The sequence below is a fragment of the Triturus cristatus genome, chromosome 5_2, assembly GCF_964204655.1.
Source record: "Triturus cristatus chromosome 5_2, aTriCri1.1, whole genome shotgun sequence".
In the NCBI taxonomy this organism is placed as follows: Eukaryota; Metazoa; Chordata; class Amphibia; order Caudata; family Salamandridae; genus Triturus; species Triturus cristatus.
Window position 1 is genome coordinate 715,422,358 of NC_140588.1, and position 22,009 is coordinate 715,444,366.

At 44.5% G+C, this 22,009-nt stretch overlaps 1 protein-coding gene across 7 annotated transcripts in view; it reads left to right on the forward strand.

Annotated features, from left to right (window-relative positions):
* Positions 1-21,749, forward strand: part of HDX (highly divergent homeobox) — a 355,483-nt gene extending 333,734 nt beyond the window's left edge. For all 7 annotated transcript variants that reach the window (XM_085607817.1, XM_085607821.1, XM_085607815.1 and 4 more), the window contains one exon: positions 12,388-21,749. In XM_085607817.1, the coding sequence (XP_085463943.1) occupies positions 12,388-12,513 (126 nt within the window). In that variant the 3' untranslated portion in view covers positions 12,514-21,749. The remainder of the gene's footprint in view (positions 1-12,387) is intronic.
* Positions 21,750-22,009: the final 260 nt, after the last annotated feature.

The window sequence follows — 22,009 nt, forward strand, 5'->3', positions numbered from 1 at the left end:
CCTATATTGTGCAGTACCCCAAATGAGTTTGTGAGGAGTGTGAATTGGCAACATTTGTGCATTGGCAACCAGTGAATGTCTCTGAGTTGTGGAGTGATGTGTGTGTGACGAGGGAGGTCTAGGATAAGTCTTGCTGCTGTGTTTTGGATAGTCTGAAGTCAGTGGAGGTGGGGTTTGAGCTTCAGGCATAGAGAGTGTTGCCGTAGCCTCGTCTGCTTGTGACAAGGGCTTGATCTGGTGTTCTGGAAATCCACTTGAAGATTTTTCTGAGCATGCCGACTATATGGAAGCAGGAAGAGCTGGCTGCGGTTTCCTGTGCTGCGCATGTTTCTTGCGTGGCTGGTGGGAGTTGGTGTGGGGCCGAGCTCTGACGGCCTCTAGGTGAAAGCTCTAAGGAGCTCCTGTTACCAAAGACCAACATCTTGTCGAAGTTGAATTTGAGGCAGTTGGTTTTCATCCACTCTGCTACTCCATCCATTGAAACCTCTGTAGACTAGATGTCCTTGAGTGGAGAGATGTGGGCTCTGGCAAGAAGGGTGCCCCATCACTTGGCACTTTGGCAGGCCATCACAGCAGACAGTGGAGTCCTGCTGATTATGGGGGGAAGCTATGCCATTCCAGGACTTGCCACCTCCCATCCCTTCATTCACCTCGGCTCACCAGGCTTGCATTTTACAACAGGTGGTTGTGACTTCTGTGAGAAAAGACGCCATAAAGTTGGTTCCAGAGAACCAGATAGCCTAGCGATACTATTCTTGTTATTTTCTGGTTCCCAAGAAAGACTGAGGACTAATTTGCTTTCTGCACCTTCGCATACTGCACACATTCCTCCCCAAGGAGAATTAAAAAATGTGGTGTGGGTTTTTTTTGTTCTGGAAGTCGAAGACTGGATGGTGTCCCTAGACTTGCAGGACGCGTATTTTCACATACCGGATCCTGCAGGTAGCTGTACTTTTCACACTGGAGGTATCTGGCCTTTATGGTGGTATTTGCCCACTATCAATTTGCAGTCCTACTGTTTCATTTAATATTGGCACCTCAACTCTCCTCAAAAGTGATGCCGGTAGTGGCCCCTGAAGGGAGGCTTACCCCAAGGAGTCAGATTCCATGCAAGAACAAGGGCATGCAAGCAAATTAGGAGTACAGTGATACCTAGCTGTAGGATACGATCACTTAGTCCAAGTCCAAGATCATTTGGGTGCAAGGTGTGTTGAGGACAGATCTCAGATGGCTGGGTCACTATAGGTATGGCGGAGCCATCTGGGCAATAGGGAGACAGATACATCAGTGATTAAAGTTTCAAAACGTTCTGGAGCAGTGTAAGTAGAGGCAGATCGAAGAAACAGACAGTGCACGACAGTGGTATCTGATAGAGACTACTAGCCGCAGATTCCTTCACGTAGATTTATCCCCAGGCGTGAGACTGGATCCGGAAACTTTTTGCCACAGGATCCCTGCATGCCAGGGGGCGGGGCGACACCATGCGACTCTGCCGAGGCATCGTCCGCGTACGTGACATCAGCGAAGTCCCATAAGCCCCACCCAGTCGCGCCTACGTCAGTTTGTTTTCCTTTTCCGCGTGCAACACGGATCCGGTCTTGCTGCGGGCCTGTTTCGGGCCCTTTTTTCTTCATCATTGTCCTTCTCTTGGTGGAACAGTGTGCGAATGCCTTCGGGCTTCAAAGCTTGCACGTCGTGTGGGCGTCTTATGTTGGCGACGGACCCTCATCGCATTTGTATGTGGTGTTTGGGGGAGGATCACAGCACCACGGATTGTGAGGTGTGCCAACAGTTGAAGCCAAAGTCGCGGCGGGAGCGCCGAATGGCGCGTCTCTCCAGGTCGACCTCCTCCCCTCGATCAGCCTCGGCAGACGGCTTCAGATACGGCCGTGGTCGTCGTCATCACCCTTCCCTGATGTCGCGAGAGCGTCACTCATCGGTGGGTAAGTGTCGCAGTTTGTCCCCGGGGCCGGGTTTCGGTCTGCCGGGGGCGTGGACTCTCCGCGGGAGATGCGGCCCGCGTGTCCTCCTACCCACCGTTCTCCGGTGATGGAGCGTCGAGAGTCCAGATGGAGACATACGCGGCAGCTTTGCAGGCCTCGCTGGCATCGCCTCCTTTTCCTTCCCCTCCTGGGCCGTCAGCGGTTCCCTTGCCTTGCGCGGGGCCTTCCGCGGCGCCGACTGGGTCAGATCCAGGCTTGGAGGATGAGGTGCTGTTGGGGTGCGGCTCCTCTGGGGTCCCTCCTTCACACCACAGCGTCTCTGCCTCACCGCAAACTCCCGCAGGAGTCCCTGTGGTGTCGCGTGAGGTCGCCGGGGCTCGGGTCGCATCCCCGAGCCCCTCTCGGTCCCTTGACAAGGTGTCTAAGGCCGAAGTGACGCCGCTACGGCGCCAGCGGCTGCTGGACCGGGTGGCGCCACAGGGTTTGGTGGACTCTCCTCGTCCCGCTCCGGGTCGAGGCTGGGCGCGAACCCCTCGCCCTCCTCCAGGACTTTCTCGTCCCTCCACGCAGGCAGCTGCCTCGTCTGAGGGCAAGTCGGAGGTTGGGTAGGCTCTGGCGGCGCCGCATGGCTCGCCGGACCACCTCTGTCGTATACTGGGCCGAGGCTGGCGGAGGGCTTTGTGTCGCTCCCCTGGTCCTTCTCGTCCCTCCATGCAGGCGGCTGCCTCGGCGGAGGTCGAGTCGGCGCCATTCCGATGCCGCCCCCATCCACTGCGACTCCGGCCCCGCTCCAGTCCCCGGCGCAGTGTGACTTCGAGGAGCCCTATCCAGCGTCTCCTTCGGCACAGGCTGGCGTTACCGTTCTGCCTCAGGTGGCGGACTCTACGGCTCCTGAGAGGCATTGAGTTGCGGACTCGTCTTCAGACGCCCCCTCTTCTCCGGAGGCTGCCTGCATATTGGTGTCATCCTCCACGGAGACTGGCCGCCTAGTGGTGTCTTTTTCACTGGCATCGTCAAAGGGTGGTTCCCCGCCGTTTCTGAGGCCGCGGTGTTTGCCGGAGGAGCGGCAGGTCCCCCATTCCTCGGCTCCTCCTCCCTTTCAGGTCTGGCCCCTGCTTGGCTTGGGGGACGGCCGCCTTAGTCTACAGCTGTCGCCCACGGAAGAGCTGCATTCTCTGCCTCGGGGTCCTACAGAGGCGGGTGCAGCCTTTGCTCTCGCGGTGTCCACGGCTGTGGATATTCTGCGCATGGGTGACCCAATTGCTCATTTTCCGATGGATCATCTCTTGGAGGTTCTCCACTAGGGCTCTGGTGGGAGGGAGATCTTGCTTCCCTTTGAGAGTTCGCTTCTTTCGTCCCTGACAGGGGCTTGGGGGCGTCCTGCCTCAGGGGATCCGGTGCCTCAGCAAATTCTACACCGGCACCTTTCAACGCAGCGTGACCCTGTGTGTCTTTCCCTCCACCCCTCTGCCGCCAGTCCTCTTTTGCAGACTGCCTTTCCCTCCCTGTCGCCGCTGTTGACTCCGCCCTCCCGGGAGGCCCGCTGGCAGGACTCTTGTGGGCGCAACATGTGTGCCTCGACCAGCGCGGCCCTGCGGGCCCTGAACACCTTGTGTGTCCTGGCTATGGCCTCCTCTTGTCTGTAGGACTCGGTTGAGTCTTTGGGGTCCGCGGCTTCTCAGGAGACTGTTCAGGTGGACTTACGGCGTCATGCGTTGGATGGCCGGGAGCTAGCGGCGTTTATCCTTCACTCCGCTCTGGTCATCTCGAAGGTGCTGGGCCGGGCCATGGCTTCCTCAGCTGCTCTCCGTCGCCATGCAATGACTTCGGGACGGCGTCTTCCCCGAAAATATTCGGGAATGGCTCATTGATCTCACGTTTGATGGTAGCCTGTTGTTCTATGCCCCAGCTGACTCCGCCATCCAAAGGTTCCTGACGGGGCTCCGTCCTCCTCCTCCTCCTTATACTCATCCTTCTCCTCCTCAGTGATTAAGGAGTTGAGCTGGTTCTGGTCCTTTCTGGGACAGTCACTCTTGCGGTGGAGTCTTTTCTGGCCATTGAGTCCTCCTTGTGGGGACTTTGGCAATGTTGGCTGCTGGACGGCCCTTGTTCGCAGTGTGTGTGTTTTTTGGTAGAACTGTTACGCAGACTTGGCCCAGAGATTAGGCCTTCTGTTTTTCTTTGGGCTGATTGCCAAGCCGTTCGCGGGGTGTTTTCCCTGTGGCTCTTTTGTTTTTCCTCTGTTGCGGAAGTTTTTCCAAAGAGGGTTCCCATGTCTTGGGACTTAACGTACCCTGTGTGGGGTAGTGGTAGCTGTTATACAGCTTGCGCTCTGCTTGGGAGTTCTGGTGGCCCTTTGGTGCCTGTTCTCCGTGGCGTTTCTGTATGTTGCTTTGCTTCTTGGGGGCGTGTGCGCGGCCCCTCGTGGGTGTGTGTCCGGCCCTTTCCTCTTCTCCCTGCTTGGGATCATTCTGTGCCCTCCCTTGTCAGGTGTTGCCCACTCGGTCTTCCTGGGGCCCTGGGCTGTTTTTTCTTGTTTCTGGCGGCGTGTCTGTTAGCGCCGCTCTGGTTGGCCTGTTGCCTTCCATCTGGTGTGGCTTAGCCTTCTTTTCCTTCGTTTCCTTGGGCCCTCTGGGCTCTCCCCCTGGCTTTGGAGGGAAGCTTATTGCCTTGAAGGGGTGTGGGGTACTTCGGCCTCTCTGCCCTGGCCCCTGGTTCCTCTTATCGTGAGTGTGAAGGCCCCCCCTTTTTTCTTCTCCCTCCATCCCTCTGTGGTCGGTGGTGTTCTGCTTGTGGGGGGCTCCTCTTGCCTGGGAGGGGCTGGGTTATTGCCCGGTCCGCAGGTCTGGTCCCTTGTGTGACCCTCTGTCCTGTTATGGCTGGGGGGGTCCTTTCGCAGTGGGTATTGCTAGGGTATTAAATCTATGTGAAGGAATCTGCGGCTAGTAGTCTCTCAGATGTACGAGTTACATCTCGGCACTCGCCTCATGGTGGGGGGCTGTGTCTTGTTGCTGATCCTTCCTCCCCTTGGTTCTCTGGAGGATGGGGTTATGGTGCTCCTGTGCCCCGCTACTCGGGCTGCTCCAGGTTTGGGGCGGGGGGGGTTACCTTCAATCACTGCCCTCCCTCCCTTCCTCTTTCTGCTGGGGGTCCCTGCCCCTCTGCCGTCCTCTGTCTGGGGGTCACCTGGCCATGCCCTGCCCTTGTTCCTTGAAGGATGGTTGCCCTCTGTGATGGGGTGGCTTTGAGGGTTGTTGTTTTGTTGTTGTCCTGTCTGTTCTGGGGCTGACTCCCCTTCCCTATTTCCGGGTGGGGGTTGTAGACCTGCTACAGGTGTCCTGCCTTCACATATGTTCCCTGGCTCCGGGGGAGAGGGGGGGGAGGTGGTTATATGCTTGCAGGGTGGTTGCTCGGGGCTCTGCTCTGTTCTTTATTCCGCCCCTGCCTTTGGAGGCTGCAGTGTTGCACCGTTCCTTATGGTGTCGCTTGTCTCCATTCTTTTGTTTCTACTCTTTCGCACACTGTTCCCCTGCTCCCACAGTTTGCCTGGTGGCTCCGCGTTGCTGCACGGAAAAGTTCTCCGAAGAAAACTGATGTAGGCGCGCCAGGGTGGGGCTTATGTGACCTCGATGAGTGGAGTCGCGTGGTGTCGCCCCGCCCCCTGGCGCGCAGGGATGCTGTGGCAAAAAGTTTCCGGATCCAGTCTCACGCCTGGGGATAATTCTACGTGAAGGAATCTGCGGCTAGAATCGTCTCTACCACATACATCGTTACCGAAGGTAAGTAACTCGTACTTTACGACACCACACAACCTTCAATGGTTGTATCGTTCTTGCTGCTATTAATATTTTGATCACTGTTTGCCATTTTTTGCAATTCGTGTTTTTTTCCCCGTTTTCCTAGGTCTGTTCCCTTTGCAGCTTCCACTGAAGTCTCCTTGACCTCTTTTCCTTGGCACTCTATGCCTTGTTTTTTAGAGTCCTTGTTTGGATTTGCCAGTCTCAGAGCAGGATTCCTGGTACAAGCTGGGGCTTGTCAACCTTCTCTTCTGTGTATTATCGTATGAGAATTCTGTTCTGTGCAATTTTAACTCTTGTGCATCATTGAAATCTTAACCCACATTTTGTTTAATAATTTGTATGGTTACTTAAATGTAGAACACAATGGAGGATATAAAACTATTCACTACTATTCTTATCACTGAGTCTGTTACCAAAACACCATCGCACTTGGTGTTCTGAGGGTGGATGACTACAGCCTATGTAAATCCTTCAGATGTTTTCCAGCAGACTGATTTTTTTCATCTCAAGCAAGTATTTTTGTGTGTCGCAGCTAAGAGCACTATGCTTGAAATGTTAATAACCTGAGTGCACAGAGGACTTTATTGATGCATTCTGGGCAAAGTGGTTTTTAACTGAGCCATAAGACCACTGGGACATTATGATACTCACCTGTGAACAAGGCGCATGCACGCCGAAACACGTAAGGTAAAAGAGTTGATGCTGCCATGCACAGACCTAATAAAGTGTCAGCAAGAGAGGATGTCACAGCTGTGGGCTCTCCAGTCTTCAGATGTATATGTATATTAAAATACCCCCTAAAACTCCAAAATTTCCCCTGTACCCCAATAACTATACACCCCCAAAATTCTAAAATTACCCTTACCACCCCAATACCCATACCCCCAAACCCTAAAATTTCCCTGGGCACCCCAAAACCACCCTGAACCCTAATAATACCCCTACATCCCAAAACCCAAACCCACCGTAAAATTGCCCTGTGCACCCCAAAACCCAAACCCACCCTGAACTCTAGAAATACCCCTACACTCTGAAACCCAAACAAACCCTGAACCCTAAAAATACCCCTGCACCCCAAAACCGCCCTGAACCCTAAAATTATCCTGCACCCTAAAACCCAAACCAACCCTAAACCCTAAAATTACCCTGGGCACCCCAACATCCAAACCCACCCTGAACCCTAAAATTACCCTGGCCACCCCAAAACCCAAACAAACCCTGAACCCTAGAATTACCCTGGGCATCCCCAAACCCACCCTGAACCCTAAAACTACCCTGGGCACCCCAAAACCACCCTCAACCCTAAAAGTACCCCTCCACCCCAAAACCCAAACCAACCCTCAACCCTAAAATTACCCCAGGCCCCCCCAAAACCCAAACAAACCCTGAACCCTAAAATTACCCTGGGCACCACAAAACCTAAACCCACCCTCAACCCTAAAAATACCCCTGCACCCCAAAGCCTATACCCCTACACCCCAAAACCCACCCTAAACCCTATACTTACCTTATACTTGCATGTAAAATCCATATGCCTTTACCATTCATGCCTTTACAACTAAATTCGTTGTTAAGGCATGCAGGGTTAATGCATATGCATTGTAATGTCATGCGTTGTAATGGCATTGAGGAGTAATGGTAGTTGCGTTGTGTTGGCATGCAGAGTAATGGTATTCGTTGTCAAAATTGTGTTGTAATGGCTGTTTACCGATGGCAGTTTTCCTGAAAATGTTCAGGAGCGTCTTCGAGATTTGCCCTTTGATGGGACTCACATTTTTGACAGTCATACTGACTCAGCTGCCCAGCGTTTCCGTGGGTCACGTTGCAACTCGTTCTTTGTTGCAGACTTCTGATCTCTTTTGCATTGGTTGCAGCATTGTCGCTGCTTTTCTCTGGTATCTGTCTCTGGGTTCAAGCTGTCATTTCCCGGATGATCTGTAGAGCTAGACAGCTAGTCTAAAAGCTAGTCTCAAGAGTTATTCCCTTGCTTTCATAGGGATGTGACATACCCCATGTGGGGTATTAGTTGGTTATTGTATAGCCATTCTACCGGTTAGTTTCGGGAACCACAATGTCCCAGGTGCTAATTGGGCAAAAGATGCGTATTTGTTCAAAAGTTGTAGTTAGTCTTCCTGGGTTGTTACTGTGAAAGGTTTTTTACTAGCAATTCCTCCTGCTGTTGACCGAGCATCGTGTGCTGTTAAATGTGCTCTGAATTCTCCTCTGGCTGTGTTTGTTTGTCAGATTTACAATTTCCTCACTACTGTAGTATTGGTTGTATTCCTCCTTTGTTGTTGAAGAATCTATACCTTGTCTGTTGTTCTAAATGAAATGAACCTCGCTAGATGAGAGATGTGGCAGTGCTGGTTCGCAATTTAGAGGTTTCGGTATGTATGGAGTTGATGGAAAAATAGACTTCTGGTGGGTAGTGGTAATATTGTAAAATATCTTAGCAAGAGTGTAAACTGCTCGAGTGTAGTCCCATTTCCCCTCAAAAATGTTCATGTCTTTGAATAGTTTCTTCTTATTATTCAGCAATAATTCGTTTGAATATTTCTTTATTTCTCCTACTGATTTCTGCCCGATTGTTACCTTTAATTTTCGGATTCTTTCTGTTTCTTCCTGATATTTTATGAACCCTATCACTGCCAGGAATAATAATATTTTTGTGTGTATTTATACATCATAAGAACAGAGAAAGGGCTACATCGTCTTCTCCTTCCCCTATTATCATTCATGGTAAAAACTAAGATGTCTCGGTAAGGGTCTTCAGCAGCACTTACAAACCTCCATCATTTATTTTACTATTTCACATGCATGCTGAATATCGACCTTTCAGCTTCTAATGGCAAGGAGATTGGGCACTATTCTATTCAGGTTTAGCAAATAACACTGGCTTTATAGCACTTAATGGATCTGATTCACAAAAGCATTGATAAGTATGGGTAGTAGTACAAAAGTACTCTCTCACGTACTCTTACATGCCTTTCAAATCAACCCCAAAATCTCCCAACTCCCTATTAGTAAAAGTGAAAAGAAGGCGCAGTCTTTTCCTATTTGTACTGATTGTATATGAATAGTCCTTGAATATTCCAATTGTAGATACGTTTGTGTATTGCCCTCACAGTTTCTACAGCCTTGCAAAAGCTCACTGCGTTGTGGCCTGAGCTAAACACGTTTTGGCTGATCATCGTCTGATCAAACGATGTTCAGTGAAACATACTATCTGTTGGACATGAAAGACAGTACTTGAAGACTGGTTGATGAACCAAGACTGCATGTAAATGCACACAGTGGCTCACTAGTGATTACAATGACTAGGATCCTTGTACAAGATACTTATGGTGTTCATGATTCCACCACAGATAAGGCAAAACAATATTTGTGATTATCCACGGAGTCTGAACCCCTTGGCTGCTGAGGCTTTTCTACCCCCAGTGCTTAGCCCTTTTAATAGTATTTGGGATACTGCATGCTTACGCCTTCTTTTTCACATATGGTATCCACACCAAATTAAGCCTTTTTTTCCCAACATTCTTAGATTCTAAAATTACCCAGGGCTTGTGGATTCCCTGGGGTAAATTGATAAAATAGCCAAAATACAGCAAAATTTTGTTTTTTTGGGGGGGGGGGGGGGAGAAATGGGAAATAAATAGTGCTCATGGAAGCACTTTTTTCTACAAAAGGCTTCGAAAAAAGGGCTTTTGTGCTAGGAGGTGGTCCATTGTTGTGGTTTCGATCTACTTGCAGTTTGTGGTAGAAACAGATGTGAAATATGTGTGATCCAGGGAAGCTGACATTTATGAAAAATAGACACAACTCTGAATTAAGCAAGGGGTCATTTGTGTAAAAAATAAAAATTAAAAAAATTAAAAGGTTGAGGAAATAAACAGTAATTTGTGACAACATTTTCATGAGTAATTTCTTGTCCTGGTAGCTGATTTACAAAAGCACATTATTATGTCCAACAGACCCTTCTGGTCGCAGCGATATATAGGGATTGTAGGTTCCCCAAAAACATGTGATACCCAGAGCCAAAAATTGAGTTGTACCTTAAAATAATTTTTCACTGTGTACCCACTATAAAGCAAAACAGATGGTGAAATATGAAGAATTAAAAATGGGTATGAGGGAAACCTATGTATTTCTGAAAATGTACACAAGATGGTGAGTTTAAGAACAGTGGTTATCTTACACTTTTGGATTTGAGGTTACCCGTACGATCCTGTGATTCAGAGAACATTTTGCAAAATGTATTCTTTCTTGCACACTGGCTTACATTTGAAAGCCACAAATGCAGGGAAATCCTATTAGTGATAACAGGTACTCTACTATTCTGTGTTCCAACACATCTGTTGGCAAACATGGTGCTCCACTTGTGTGGCAGGGTCCAGCGCCTGCCACAAAAAAAAGAGACAAAAAGCAACCTGAAGACATCATATTTCACCCAGCAAAATCATCAATTTTTTACTATGTGGGTAGCTAAGGAATTTGGGCCTGGACTCAGCCCCAACCCAGAGAACCAAACCAGACCTAGACATTTCTTAAAACTAGATACCCATAGGTGTCCAGGTGGTGTGACCTGTGTGGTTCTCATGATTTATTCTTACCCAGAAGCCCAGCAACCATCAAACATTGGCTAAAAACTCAAATTTTTCAGACATTTCTGGCAGATGCAGTTCTGGAAGTTGTGGGTATCCACAAATGTTTTGCCATCCAGAGTTCAGCCACATCTCCTGATAAATTGGTACCCCACTTGTGTGGGTGGGCCTAGGTCCTGTGATAGGTACTGATCGAAAACGCCCTTTTTTTCGGTGTAGTAGGTATGGCTTTTGGGCCTGGACTTGCCCGCCACCCGAGGTCACCTACTAAACCTAGACATTTATGAAAACCAGCGTTCAGAGTTGGGTCATGTGCATGGTTGCATGGATCTCATTAGGTTTTCCGACCCTGAAGCCCTTTCTAGTTTCAAACTTTGGCTAAAAATACACATTTTCCTCACAGTTCTAAGAAGAAAAGCTCCTGAATTTGCAGGGAGCCACAAATTTCATACCACTCAGCATCCCCATATGGCTCTCGATAAAAATGATGCTTCAATTGCGTGGGTGGCTTAATGCTTGTGACAGGAAAGGACCCAAAACACAACCTGAACATGAAAAATCTTTACACTGAAAACCTACCCTTTTTTTGCTTGTAGGTCTTTTTGGGCCTGGGCTCACCTGCCACCCACGGAAACCTACCAAACCCAAACATTTCTGAAAAATAGATACTCAGAGGAGTCTAGGGTGGTGGACTTGTGTGGCTCTCAGAAGGTTTTATTATCAAGAAGTTGGCCATCTGTGATCCACAAGGGATCTGTTTCAAAAAGGCATTGCTTGAATGGAAAGGGAAAATGTAAATATATAAATGATTGCTCCCTGGGTGGGGTCAACTATGTTTTTGGGGGGGGGGGGACCCCCTCATTTGAAAAAAAAATCCCTGGTAGCTAGTGGATCCCCAGCTCATTGATCATAGTCCGTCCATGATCCACCGGCAGGGATCGGTTTGTTAAAGGCTTCGCTGGAAAGAATAGACTCTCCACATTTCAGCAATGCCCCTCTACAATACTGAGGTACAGCTGGCGGGAGGAGGGGTGGGGGATCCCACTGGACTTGCAGTGAGTTAATCTTATCTTCACCTGCCTTCCATTGTGATCAGTGGCGTCAGCACACAGTGCGGCTCACAGGCATCATGGATGGGCGCTGCAATGGGTAAGGTCTAATGCAGAGCGATTCTGCGTAAATCCCTGCAGATGCAGACATGCAGGGAAGCTTCTTGTGTGAGCACTGGAACTTCCCCGCAATCCCCAAGCAGGACAACTAATTGACATCCTCCGCACTGTAGTCATCACAGAGGACGTCAGCAAGTCATACTCCACATGTAAGGAGTTAATGATGTGGTTTGATGATGGTATCCCCCCCGTTTGTCAGCATTCATTTCAGTGCTCACCATCATTAATGCAATGAGGTCCAGTTAATGTTCCTTAACACTCCCATTCATTAAAGTTATAGTTCAAGGGGCCTGTTTCGCAGAAGTCAGTTGGCTTAATTTACATAGGGGGGCTGTAGATATCATTGCTGGATGCACCTACTGCACTCCAAAAACTATATTGATTCTGCCATCGGAAGTAAACTTGGTAAAGATTTGTCTTGAGGCTACTTATTTGAGATTACAGTGGGGAGATAGACAAGTTAAAAAGTTGTCCAATGTCCAAGATACACCTACTGTATCCCCGCGGTTTTCTCTGTTTGAAGTTGAGGGGATTCATTCCTGTTAGGTCCCCTAAAATTCAGCATAAAAAGAGAAGAGAATACAGGGAACTTCAGGGAAAATTGTAAAATGGCATGGATTGGTCAGCCGCCGTCTATCAGAGGCATTTGCCCTTTCAGAATGTTTTTGTTGTGGTGTTAACGTTATTGGTCTTCTAGTAATGTTCAAATAAGAATAGAAATGGTATGCATATCAAGAAATGCACTTGTAGCCGGTTTTTATCAAATTTGAACTAAAAATAATCTTAATCCAGGTGTGTATGTGTTTTTGAAAGATGTGCCTCTTAAGAAAAGTAATAATGATGAAAAATGTTTTTCTTTTTGTGTGTGATGCAGACACTACTGTCGGATTTACCTCCTGGCTTAGAAGAAATTGATATCAATCTTGCCTCTTCAGATCTTGAGGATACCTCATTAAGCTTGACTTTATTGCCGGAGAATAATGCTTCAGATGGTTTATGAATTTGACAAGAAAAAAGTAGAATGTAACTTCTTGCTTCGAGAGCTTCTCAGGAGGCTGTATTTTGTTACCACCAACCTTTTTAGTTTTTTTTCAAAATTGAACTACAGAAAGCGATTTAAGAAGGCTCTTTTATATTGGATAAATTGTACAGTCATGGATTTTTTATAGAATTTTTCACATGCAAGAATGAATTTGCTACAGTTAACATTATTCAAATAGATGTACGCTCCAGTATCTTCAATCATGGATCAGCAGGATATGCCCTTCTGCACGGACAGATCACGCCAGTCTTTCCTGTCTCAATAGTGTGCATTGAAAGTACGGCACCATTATCATTCTCAGATTTGAAAAATTATAAAAGCAGGTTTTTGGATTATCACCTCCTGGCGGGTTGTTCTCTGCTTCCCAAAATTATTACAAAGCATCCAACGAAGAGATTTGGAGAGTTCAGTTCCGTCTACTCCTACCCCCGACCCAATCAGCTTTTTTCTCGGCAAGTTTGGGGCCTACTGCACTCAATGAAATGGAATTTGTTTATGCACCGATTGGCGTGGCTGGGAACATCGTGGGTTGAGAAGAGAGTTTTCGACTGAAGCATGACTTTGTGAAATATCTACGAATGATTGTTAATTTATACCTGAAAATTATTAATATACTCTAATTTTGACTAAAATGTTCCATAAAATGTTTGAGAACATGAGTTGAAGAATGCAAATATTCAATTGCAGATTGAGTGTATGGAAATCAAGTAAGTGGAATGTTCTAATTTTACTACATGATTTGTTATGTTTCTTTGATCCTCATACCCATGATGGTGCTTGGGTGTAGAAACTTTTTTATTAAAAAATATGTAGATTTTTGTCATAGAAATGTTTTTATCTTTTACATAATGTTAAGTAATAATGCAGAGTCCCCGAAGACCTCTGGTTCTTTATGTATTTATGAATCGGTTATTAATGCTCATAAAGGTACCACCATTTTGAATCTTTGCATGGAAACAGTCAAAGCCAAGGTGCATTCAAATATAAGAATATGATCAGCATTCTTTGCTTGCCCTCTACCGCCCTCCTACCAGCACACCAGATAGATAAAGGTGACAACTGACACTTTGCCTCCTTTCAATTTTGCTACCATCATAAGAGAACTTTAAGAAGTTGCTTCCTGTGTGTAATCTTCACATGTACATTAGTAAAGCTTGATGTGTTACTAGTATCAAATCTATTTGAAACGTGCAGAATTGGCTTACTCGAAACAATAGACATGTATAAGTACAGTTCACATGTCTTGCTTGCTATCTTTTTTCCCTTTTCGAAAACAAAAAGTGCAAACATTGTTTTCATTTTTCCCCCAGACCATTAAAAAAAGGTTAGCTATGAACTTTAAACACAGCGTCTCTTTACACTCCACTTATTTTGGATTTGATGCTGAAACACAAATTATTAATATAAAGAGAAAACTTCAGAATCTTGTAGGGAGTTTACTGTCAGTGCCAGTTGATTGGAAGCATGGCATTACTCGGAGCAGGATTTTACTGTAGACCAGCTGGACTTCCTTTTGTGTTCTGTTTCCTTGAGATATTTGGAACGTATATGTTGTGAAGACTTGTAGGTGCTTCATTTTCCATGAGATGCTTATATTTGACCCTGTATCTTACATCCATAGTTTATTACCCTATCTGTCCTCAGTTTCCATCTTGCCTTCTCTCCTGCACCTTTTCCTGCCTTAGTGTTTTTCTTCTGTTTAAGCTTTTTCCCATAGATGAGCTCAATGGCCTGGGATGCCATCAATACTTGGGAACTTATTAGAGAGCACACACAAGGAAGTCACGTTCCTGAATGTACTGTTATCTTGCCCCTTCTTTATGGGAGATTTATTTGGCATTTCAAAAACACTTAACAAAATATTTGCTGCTTGCTTTTTCAGAGCAGTAATCCAAAGCTTTCCTGTTTGTCATGTAGGTGAGCTTGATGCCTCAAAAATAAGGGTATAACCCCTATAAAGGTATCTTGTGTGATGCCATCTTCTTTGGAAGCTGCCAACAAGGGTCTGGCACTTATTTGCCGGTGTCTGCACACATTTCTGAGGTAGTAGCAATTACTTTTCTAAGCTATAGGCAGCGGCATATGGATTTGATGTACATAGTGCCTCCTGCCATATATATTACGAAACTTGAGAATAAAGGATAAAATATTTTCTCATCCAGGAACCTATAGGTCAGGATGCTAACTTTCAGAGTGGTGATGAATTATTTCAGCCCTTTCCCCTTTCCCATGAACCTACTTTGGCTTGGCAGAAACCCACTCACATAACACATGATGAATTGGCTAGCATTTTTATAGGAGAGTGTGGGGGGGGGGGGTAGTCTTTTCTGTGTCAAATGATAACAGAACATAGTCGCCCTCAGGTGAAGTGCTAGACGCAAACCCCAAAATGAAAATTTACATTTTCCATTAGGGCTAATTGCTACCTTTATACAGCTATGTTTTGGAAGTGATAGAGAAGAGTTCAGCGTAAAGTGTCTTTTGTATCTTTCCACCTGGAACACTTTCATCAGTTTTTTTTCCCATTCGCTTGGTAACGGAAGAACATGAACTTGAGAATGCTAACAGAACATTTAACAAAGCATAATAATTCATCCACTTCCCATCCTGCCTCCATCCTCAGATGCATTCCCGATAATCGATTTTCTTTTGTGCCACTCATCGCTAAAGGTTTAAAAAAAAATCCTGGTGTGTTATGTTTTTAGTGACAGAATAAATCATAACTCAAGAATGCAAACCTTTTGACACCCCGACCTGTGCCTTACTCCTCCCACAATCTGTGTTGATTAGACCCTGACTGTACAGGGTGAATATTTTGTAGGATTCCTGTCTCAGTGTTTGACTGAGTGTGTCTGACTTTGCAGCCTTTGACACCTTTCACATCAGTTTTCTACCATTTGTTTTTAGATATCCTGGTAGGCCCTGTGAAACCTGAAGCGTATGATGGGATTTTTAGGCTGTGTGGAAGTCACTGACAATCACTGTAGAGGTGGATGGGTCTATGTACAAGACAGAGTACTGCAGTCTAGACTGATTACTTTTGCCAGTACTAATAGTGCCTACGCCGCCTGGTCCTGCTTATGATTCTTTGTCTTGGCTTATATATCCCATCAACATAGTAGCTAAGCTTATACTTGAGTGACCCAAGAACTATATGATTATTTTTTAATATTTCAAAATAATGTTCATCAAGCACTTAAATCTGCTCCATGGACTTCACTGGGTGTTGGCCATCTCAACGCCAGGTAGGAAATCGATTTATGACAGTGAACTTGTGATGATCCCAAATCACTGTCTCTCACTTACACTGTTTCTTTCTATTATTTTGCCACATTGAATTATTTTAGAGATCATGTTCAACGTTCCTGACCGAAAAAACGTTGACACACCCTGAAGCCTCCACAGTAGCCATTTCCCATGCAAATAATGGATATTTTGATCTTTTGAATATTAGTTACTGGATACAGTCCTAAACGGATTCCCAAATTCCAGGCTTGCTTTCACACAAGAGGGCACTTTGATTAAATGTATGGTAGCTACGCAGATTTACTTCTAATCTTTCTGAGGATGCTGCTAAAACCTTTGGAAGAATATAGTCTAAACTTGAATTCCACAGTTGTCTCATTTGAGACTACAACATAGGAGCTTGCTGTCTGGTCAAAAGAAAGCTTCTCTGATGCCCCCCACAAATACTGAACAACACGTGGTCGTGGCACCATAAGACATTTTTACTACACAGTCTTTTGCACAGAAGAGGGCAGATGGATGTTTATATGCTACAGACTTGCAGCCTGCCTCAGGTTTACTGTAACAAACAATTCAATAGAGGAGCAGCCTTGACTGTAAACCCTGCCTCCCTTCTAAGCCACTGAATTCCTCCACAGAAGAGACTGCAGTGTAAATATGAACATATTATACACTCAGAAAATAGATATAAGTATCTTAAAGATTGTCCTTAAGTTTCTGTGCCCAAAATGCTTTAGGCTGGAAGAACACCATGTGCAAGTCTATCAAAAAAGCACTCCAAGCTCCCACGCTACCCACCAACTGCTACACTGGATAATGTTTGTGCAGCTGTATATCATGGTAACATTACCAGATATTTTATAAAGACGCTCTCAAATCTCCATTACAGGATTGGAATTCCTTCATTTTTCTACCTGCAGTCTGAGGTGGATTATTTTAGCATAATTCCTAATTTTCTTGAAACTGCATTGGCACGTGCAGTAGTGTTGTGGTAGAAGATGGTCTTCCGGAACACTAGGCCGCTATTCATGCAAGACGGAGCCTCACCATATCAAGTCTATAATAAACAAGCTTGTCCAGAGGATGACTACCTACTCCCAATGATCTGCACCCAAACAGTGTTGTTTTTAAAGCATCACTGGGTACAAAAAGTCGATGTTCTCTTTTCAACCACTTTCTTCAACTAGTCTTTTTGTACATCTGGCCCCATATTTCCAATGAACTCCCTAATCTTCTCTGGCACCCGTTTTACAAATATGCTACCTTCAAATGCCTCAGCACTTGTCACAAATAGTGGTGGCTCCTCTGCTAAGGCTAAGGAGGAGCATCGCCCCACTGCTCTCCAAACAGTGTAAAAGGAAAAATAAAATGATAATAACGCAAGTTATTGCCATTTTATTTTTAGTATCTTGTATCCAGGTTAGGGCGGGCGGGCTGGGCTCCTGTGAAGCTAGTGGGAGGAGGAGTGGTTGCTGCTGCTTAAGTGCGCATGATGAAACCGTCATGCGCACTTAGCATGTTCTCCACCGGCTGTAATGCACAGCCTGGGTGGAGAACATGCACATGCTGTCAGTCCCCGTGTGAGTGCTGAAGAAATGGATAAGGAATTCTCTCGATGCACTTTCATGCAGGTAGTTGTTAACTAAGCTGTAGTCAGTCGCGGCCGGTGCAGAAAAGAGCATTCTCCGGGGCAGCTCCAAGAATCTGGAACGCTATCCCCCCTAACATTAGAAGAATTCCTTCCATCACGGCATTCAAAAAGGAAGCAAAAGCATTTTATATGAGGAAATTTCTCCCATAAGTACATAGAGCAAAATCTTTGTCACTGTCTACAAACCTATCATGACTACTCCATGTGCCCGCTAGCTGCTCACTAACCTTATATGGGCCTGTATATACATGTTCAAAATGTAGTCTTTTACTTTAAACTACTCATGGTAATTCAATATGTGTATATATTATCTTTTGCTGCCTAATGCTCTGTTCTAAACTTGGTAGGCATCTAATGACTTGTAACGTATTCGGTTCTGTTTCACCGAAATTCAGCTGTAAAGCGCTCTGATACCCTACGCAGGGTCATGTTCGCGCTATAGAAAACACTAAATAAATAAAATAAATAAGCTGCGGGGCGTGGGTGGGGTGGGTGGTGAGTGGACAGACGACACCGAGGGTAAATAAAATTTTGAAAGCAAAAAAACACTCACCTGGCGCTCGCCGCATCTTAAGTGTTTTTAAAACTCATTTTTTTTCCCTCGTCTGTCAACTCACCTGCCCTGCCCCTGCCCCGCCCCACCACTCTTACCTGCACCGGCCTTGACTGGCTGTAGTGCAGACAGTTTAATATGATAGTGTTTGCACATATGTGGAGCAGATTGCAGTTCTGAGACTTCACTTGTTTTGGCCAGTGGCAGGAAACTTCATGATTCAGGAGAGTTGCCTTGCCTCCCAAGAAGAGGTTTAAGTTCGCTGTCTCTCACTTAATTTGTGGAAGCCGTGTTCATGAAACATTGGTTAGATTGACTAGTAAAGAAAGCATCTATGTAAACATTTTACTGGTTTCCAGTATGAGAACACATGATTCTGTTTAAAAATGTAGTTATAAACTCTTTAACATTTTGTTTCTTACTGATACCATCATAAAAGTAAAAAGAATTATATTAAAATTGTCTGGCTGCTAATGCAGCATACAGAAACAATTTAACAGACTTTCTGGTTCTAAATGAAATACATTTGTTGAAAGTTTGACCTTCTTTTTACGTTGCTTCCCTTTAACAGAGGCCCATGTACAGTGGTGCCATGTTGGCATGATCACAGTTTAAATCAATAATAACCTGGGACATTAAAACGGTGACAGATGGGGCTTGACCGCCCCCTTTATTTAAAAGTACCCTTTGATTTCGATATGAATCAAGGAATTCAATGGCTATTCTTCTCTAGAAGTTTACACAGTTTGAAAATGTCAAGAAACAAGTCTACCATTAATGCTCTCAGTATTGTACTGGAGCTTACTACCAGGTTACCAATATGCCATCATGTTCTGTCTCCATTTCGGTGCTCGAGTTTGCATCCCTATCAAGTCTTGCAGTTGTTGGCCTACTTCTGAAGTATTAGAACCTAGAGAATGATACTTTATGGTTATTACTGTACAGACGTTATTGAGATTAGCTGGTATGTACTATAAACACCTTTGTGTATTGGGTTCCTTGTCTGTTTTAGAGAGCATATTGATTCTTTTTTTCCCCATTGTTGACTGCATTTGTCAAGGGCAGAACCACTATTTATTGTAGAGTATTTTAGCAAGACGGTCTTGTGCCTTATGTGCTGGGGGAATATATTTAAAACCCAAAATGATTTGTGAAATGCTTGCACAAGTGTCTGTGATAGGTGATTGCTCGGGCAGCAGTCCATTCCATTGTTGTTTTGCCCAATATGTTACACAGACAGTGATCAGCCATAGTCAAATCAGACTGTGTCCTACTTCAATAGGAAGAGTGTAGTCTGAAATGCAAGCCTACGCAGACATTAGACAGGAACCCAATCAACCCCAGTCCAGTTTCGGACATGTCGGAAAACATCATTGAGATGCAGCTTTAAACCTTTGGATTTTTCTTGCCAGTTTTAAAACGCATGACCATCATTTTTATTCATATAGTTATTCTCTGGTACAGTCCACTTTAATAATGCTCTGCTTTGGGCTTACTAATGACTGCCCTTATGAGACTTGATTTTAAAATGTACTAGGGCATCACATTTGACAGAAGCTTTACATCAGGTTACACTTTGTATTAAGCTATAATCTTCGCAAAGATTCAACGTTCTCCAATTTTAGTCATCCTCCTTTCTTCCCGGAATTCATCTGGTATGACATCATTCATATTTTTATAGTCCAACAAACCTTTGGATACACTTTCAAAATCAAAGTTCATTGAGGAGAAATCCTTCCCAACGGGCTTATCATTTCTTAGTGAAGAAAACCAACACAAGAAGTATTGTTCTTATTTATTTGTTGTGTTTCTAATAATTAAATCCACCTCTTGGTGAAGGTGTAATTGCTTACGAAGGTAGCTGTAGGTAAGGCCACTCTAGGTTGATGCATTGGTTATTGTTCTGTTGTTGACTCATATTTCATCTTTCGTGTATGTGAATTATGATCATGTTTACATTTCACAGCATCTCTGCATTGCCTCGCATCACTGTTCTTGTTTATCTATGTATTTGTATAAAGCCTTCTCTGGTGCGGGCTACGTTCTTGTTGCCAGACTCCTTTGGGGCTGGAGATTCATAATGTACAAACTGCTAAAAAATGCAATACATTTCTTCAGAAGACCGGTATCTGATATATTCAACATACAAACAAATCAGCCAAACAACAAAGAGAACAGATGCAGCTTCATCTTTATCTGGCATCACTGACATTTAAGCGGTTCCCAAGTGGCTAAAATTCTAGTTCACTATAAGGCATGTACAGGTAGTAAGAGTGTTCACTGGTGATCAGTAAAGCCTATTTAGTTCTGATATTTAATGCAATTACATGAAGACTTCCAGAATAGGTGTGTCAGAGACTTGTGAATCCTTTGATAAGCACCACTATTACTAAATAACTCCTGCACAATATGAAAAAATATAGACCAGTCATTGTGGGTGTTAAACACAATGGTAGACAAATGTAACTGAGCATTGTGGATTGTTGTATATAACTTTTTTAGGCAAAACTTTATAGCATAGGGAAATTGTACAACTTTGTTAACACCTCAATCCATTCATGAAAGCATTGTGCTTTTTTATTAATGAGACAACAACTGTGTAAACTTAGCCAAAGAGACTAAATAGCAACTGGTGATGCATCTTGGGATAGATCCACAGGTCCAGCCTCAAGTGGCAAGTCCTCAAAGTGACTTTAGTGGGAGGGTTAGAAAACGATGATGGATATCTTCTCTATTTCTGGTCATATCAATAGCAGTCTTGCTTGGTCGTTTCGTGCCTTTTATCCTACTGCAGTTTTCTTTTACTGATGGTAACCACAGATGTTGCCATTGGAGGGATGCTGCTGGGCCAGAGGCTATGCTGTCAGCCTTCATCTCAACTGCCGACCCATCTACATACATATTTTGGCATCCACAATTTTTATTCTTCATCACCAGGACTTTGGGATTCCACAGAGCTATTTCAGTTTTGGATTGGATGCTACAAAACTTAGAAATATTGAATATTTGCTCTGAAAACACTTAACCAGAGGCTCTCGAGTGATGAAATCATAGACTGAATGTAGTTGATCTAAAATATCGGTAATTGTATTTTTTTTTTCTATCAAGTACTGAAATTTGTGAGGATGGGTATGTTTCTAGTGTGAAATCCTACCATTTGATATTCTCAATGATAAGATTTCATAGGTGTGAAAAGGTTATGAAACCAGTAGGTAAGCATTGGGTATTGTCCCTTGTTGCAGTGTTAGTTTTGCGGGCTCAGTAGGATTAGCATGAGGGCAGACACCAGAGAAAGATTGAAAATGGTGGTATCCCATGTCCATAATGGTATTCAGGTATCTAATGTTACAGATAAGTGTAACTTTTTTCACACCAGTTTCACTCTAGACAATGTTGCACACTATAAAGCTTATAGCAGTGCCTCGCATGCACCTATTTAATTAGGCGGTACAAAAACTAAACCTAGCCACATATGTTTATCCATATATAATTTTCACAGAATTCCATTGATAAGGATACTGGTAGTGGACTGTTATGGTCAGTTACATAGGAGGTGTTGCTATGTTTTTACTGTATTATTTAATAATAAAAATGTAATAATAATTGCCATAGAAATTGTGCATTACATTCTACAAATACTACCTCTGAAATTAAAAAAAACATTCTTAACACCACATCAACTGTAATGTGAACTTTTGTAGTTTTTCTTTGCCTTTTATAGACAATAAACAATTTCCAACAGATTTTTTTTGCAGTTTGTGTGTTCTCTTTTCTGAAATGTGTATTTTAGAAGGATGTACTTGCGATAAATGTAAATACTAGGCATAATTAATATAGTTTAGGTAAAGTATAATAAGTGAAAGAATCAGTCGAATTATGATGCCAGTCTATTGGAACAAACTCACTTTTCGGAGTAGAGTAAAAGGCATGTTTCCTGAGCTGGCATGATTATCATTATACAATACATTGGAGTCCTTTATTACTTAGTATGCCAGAAAGAACTA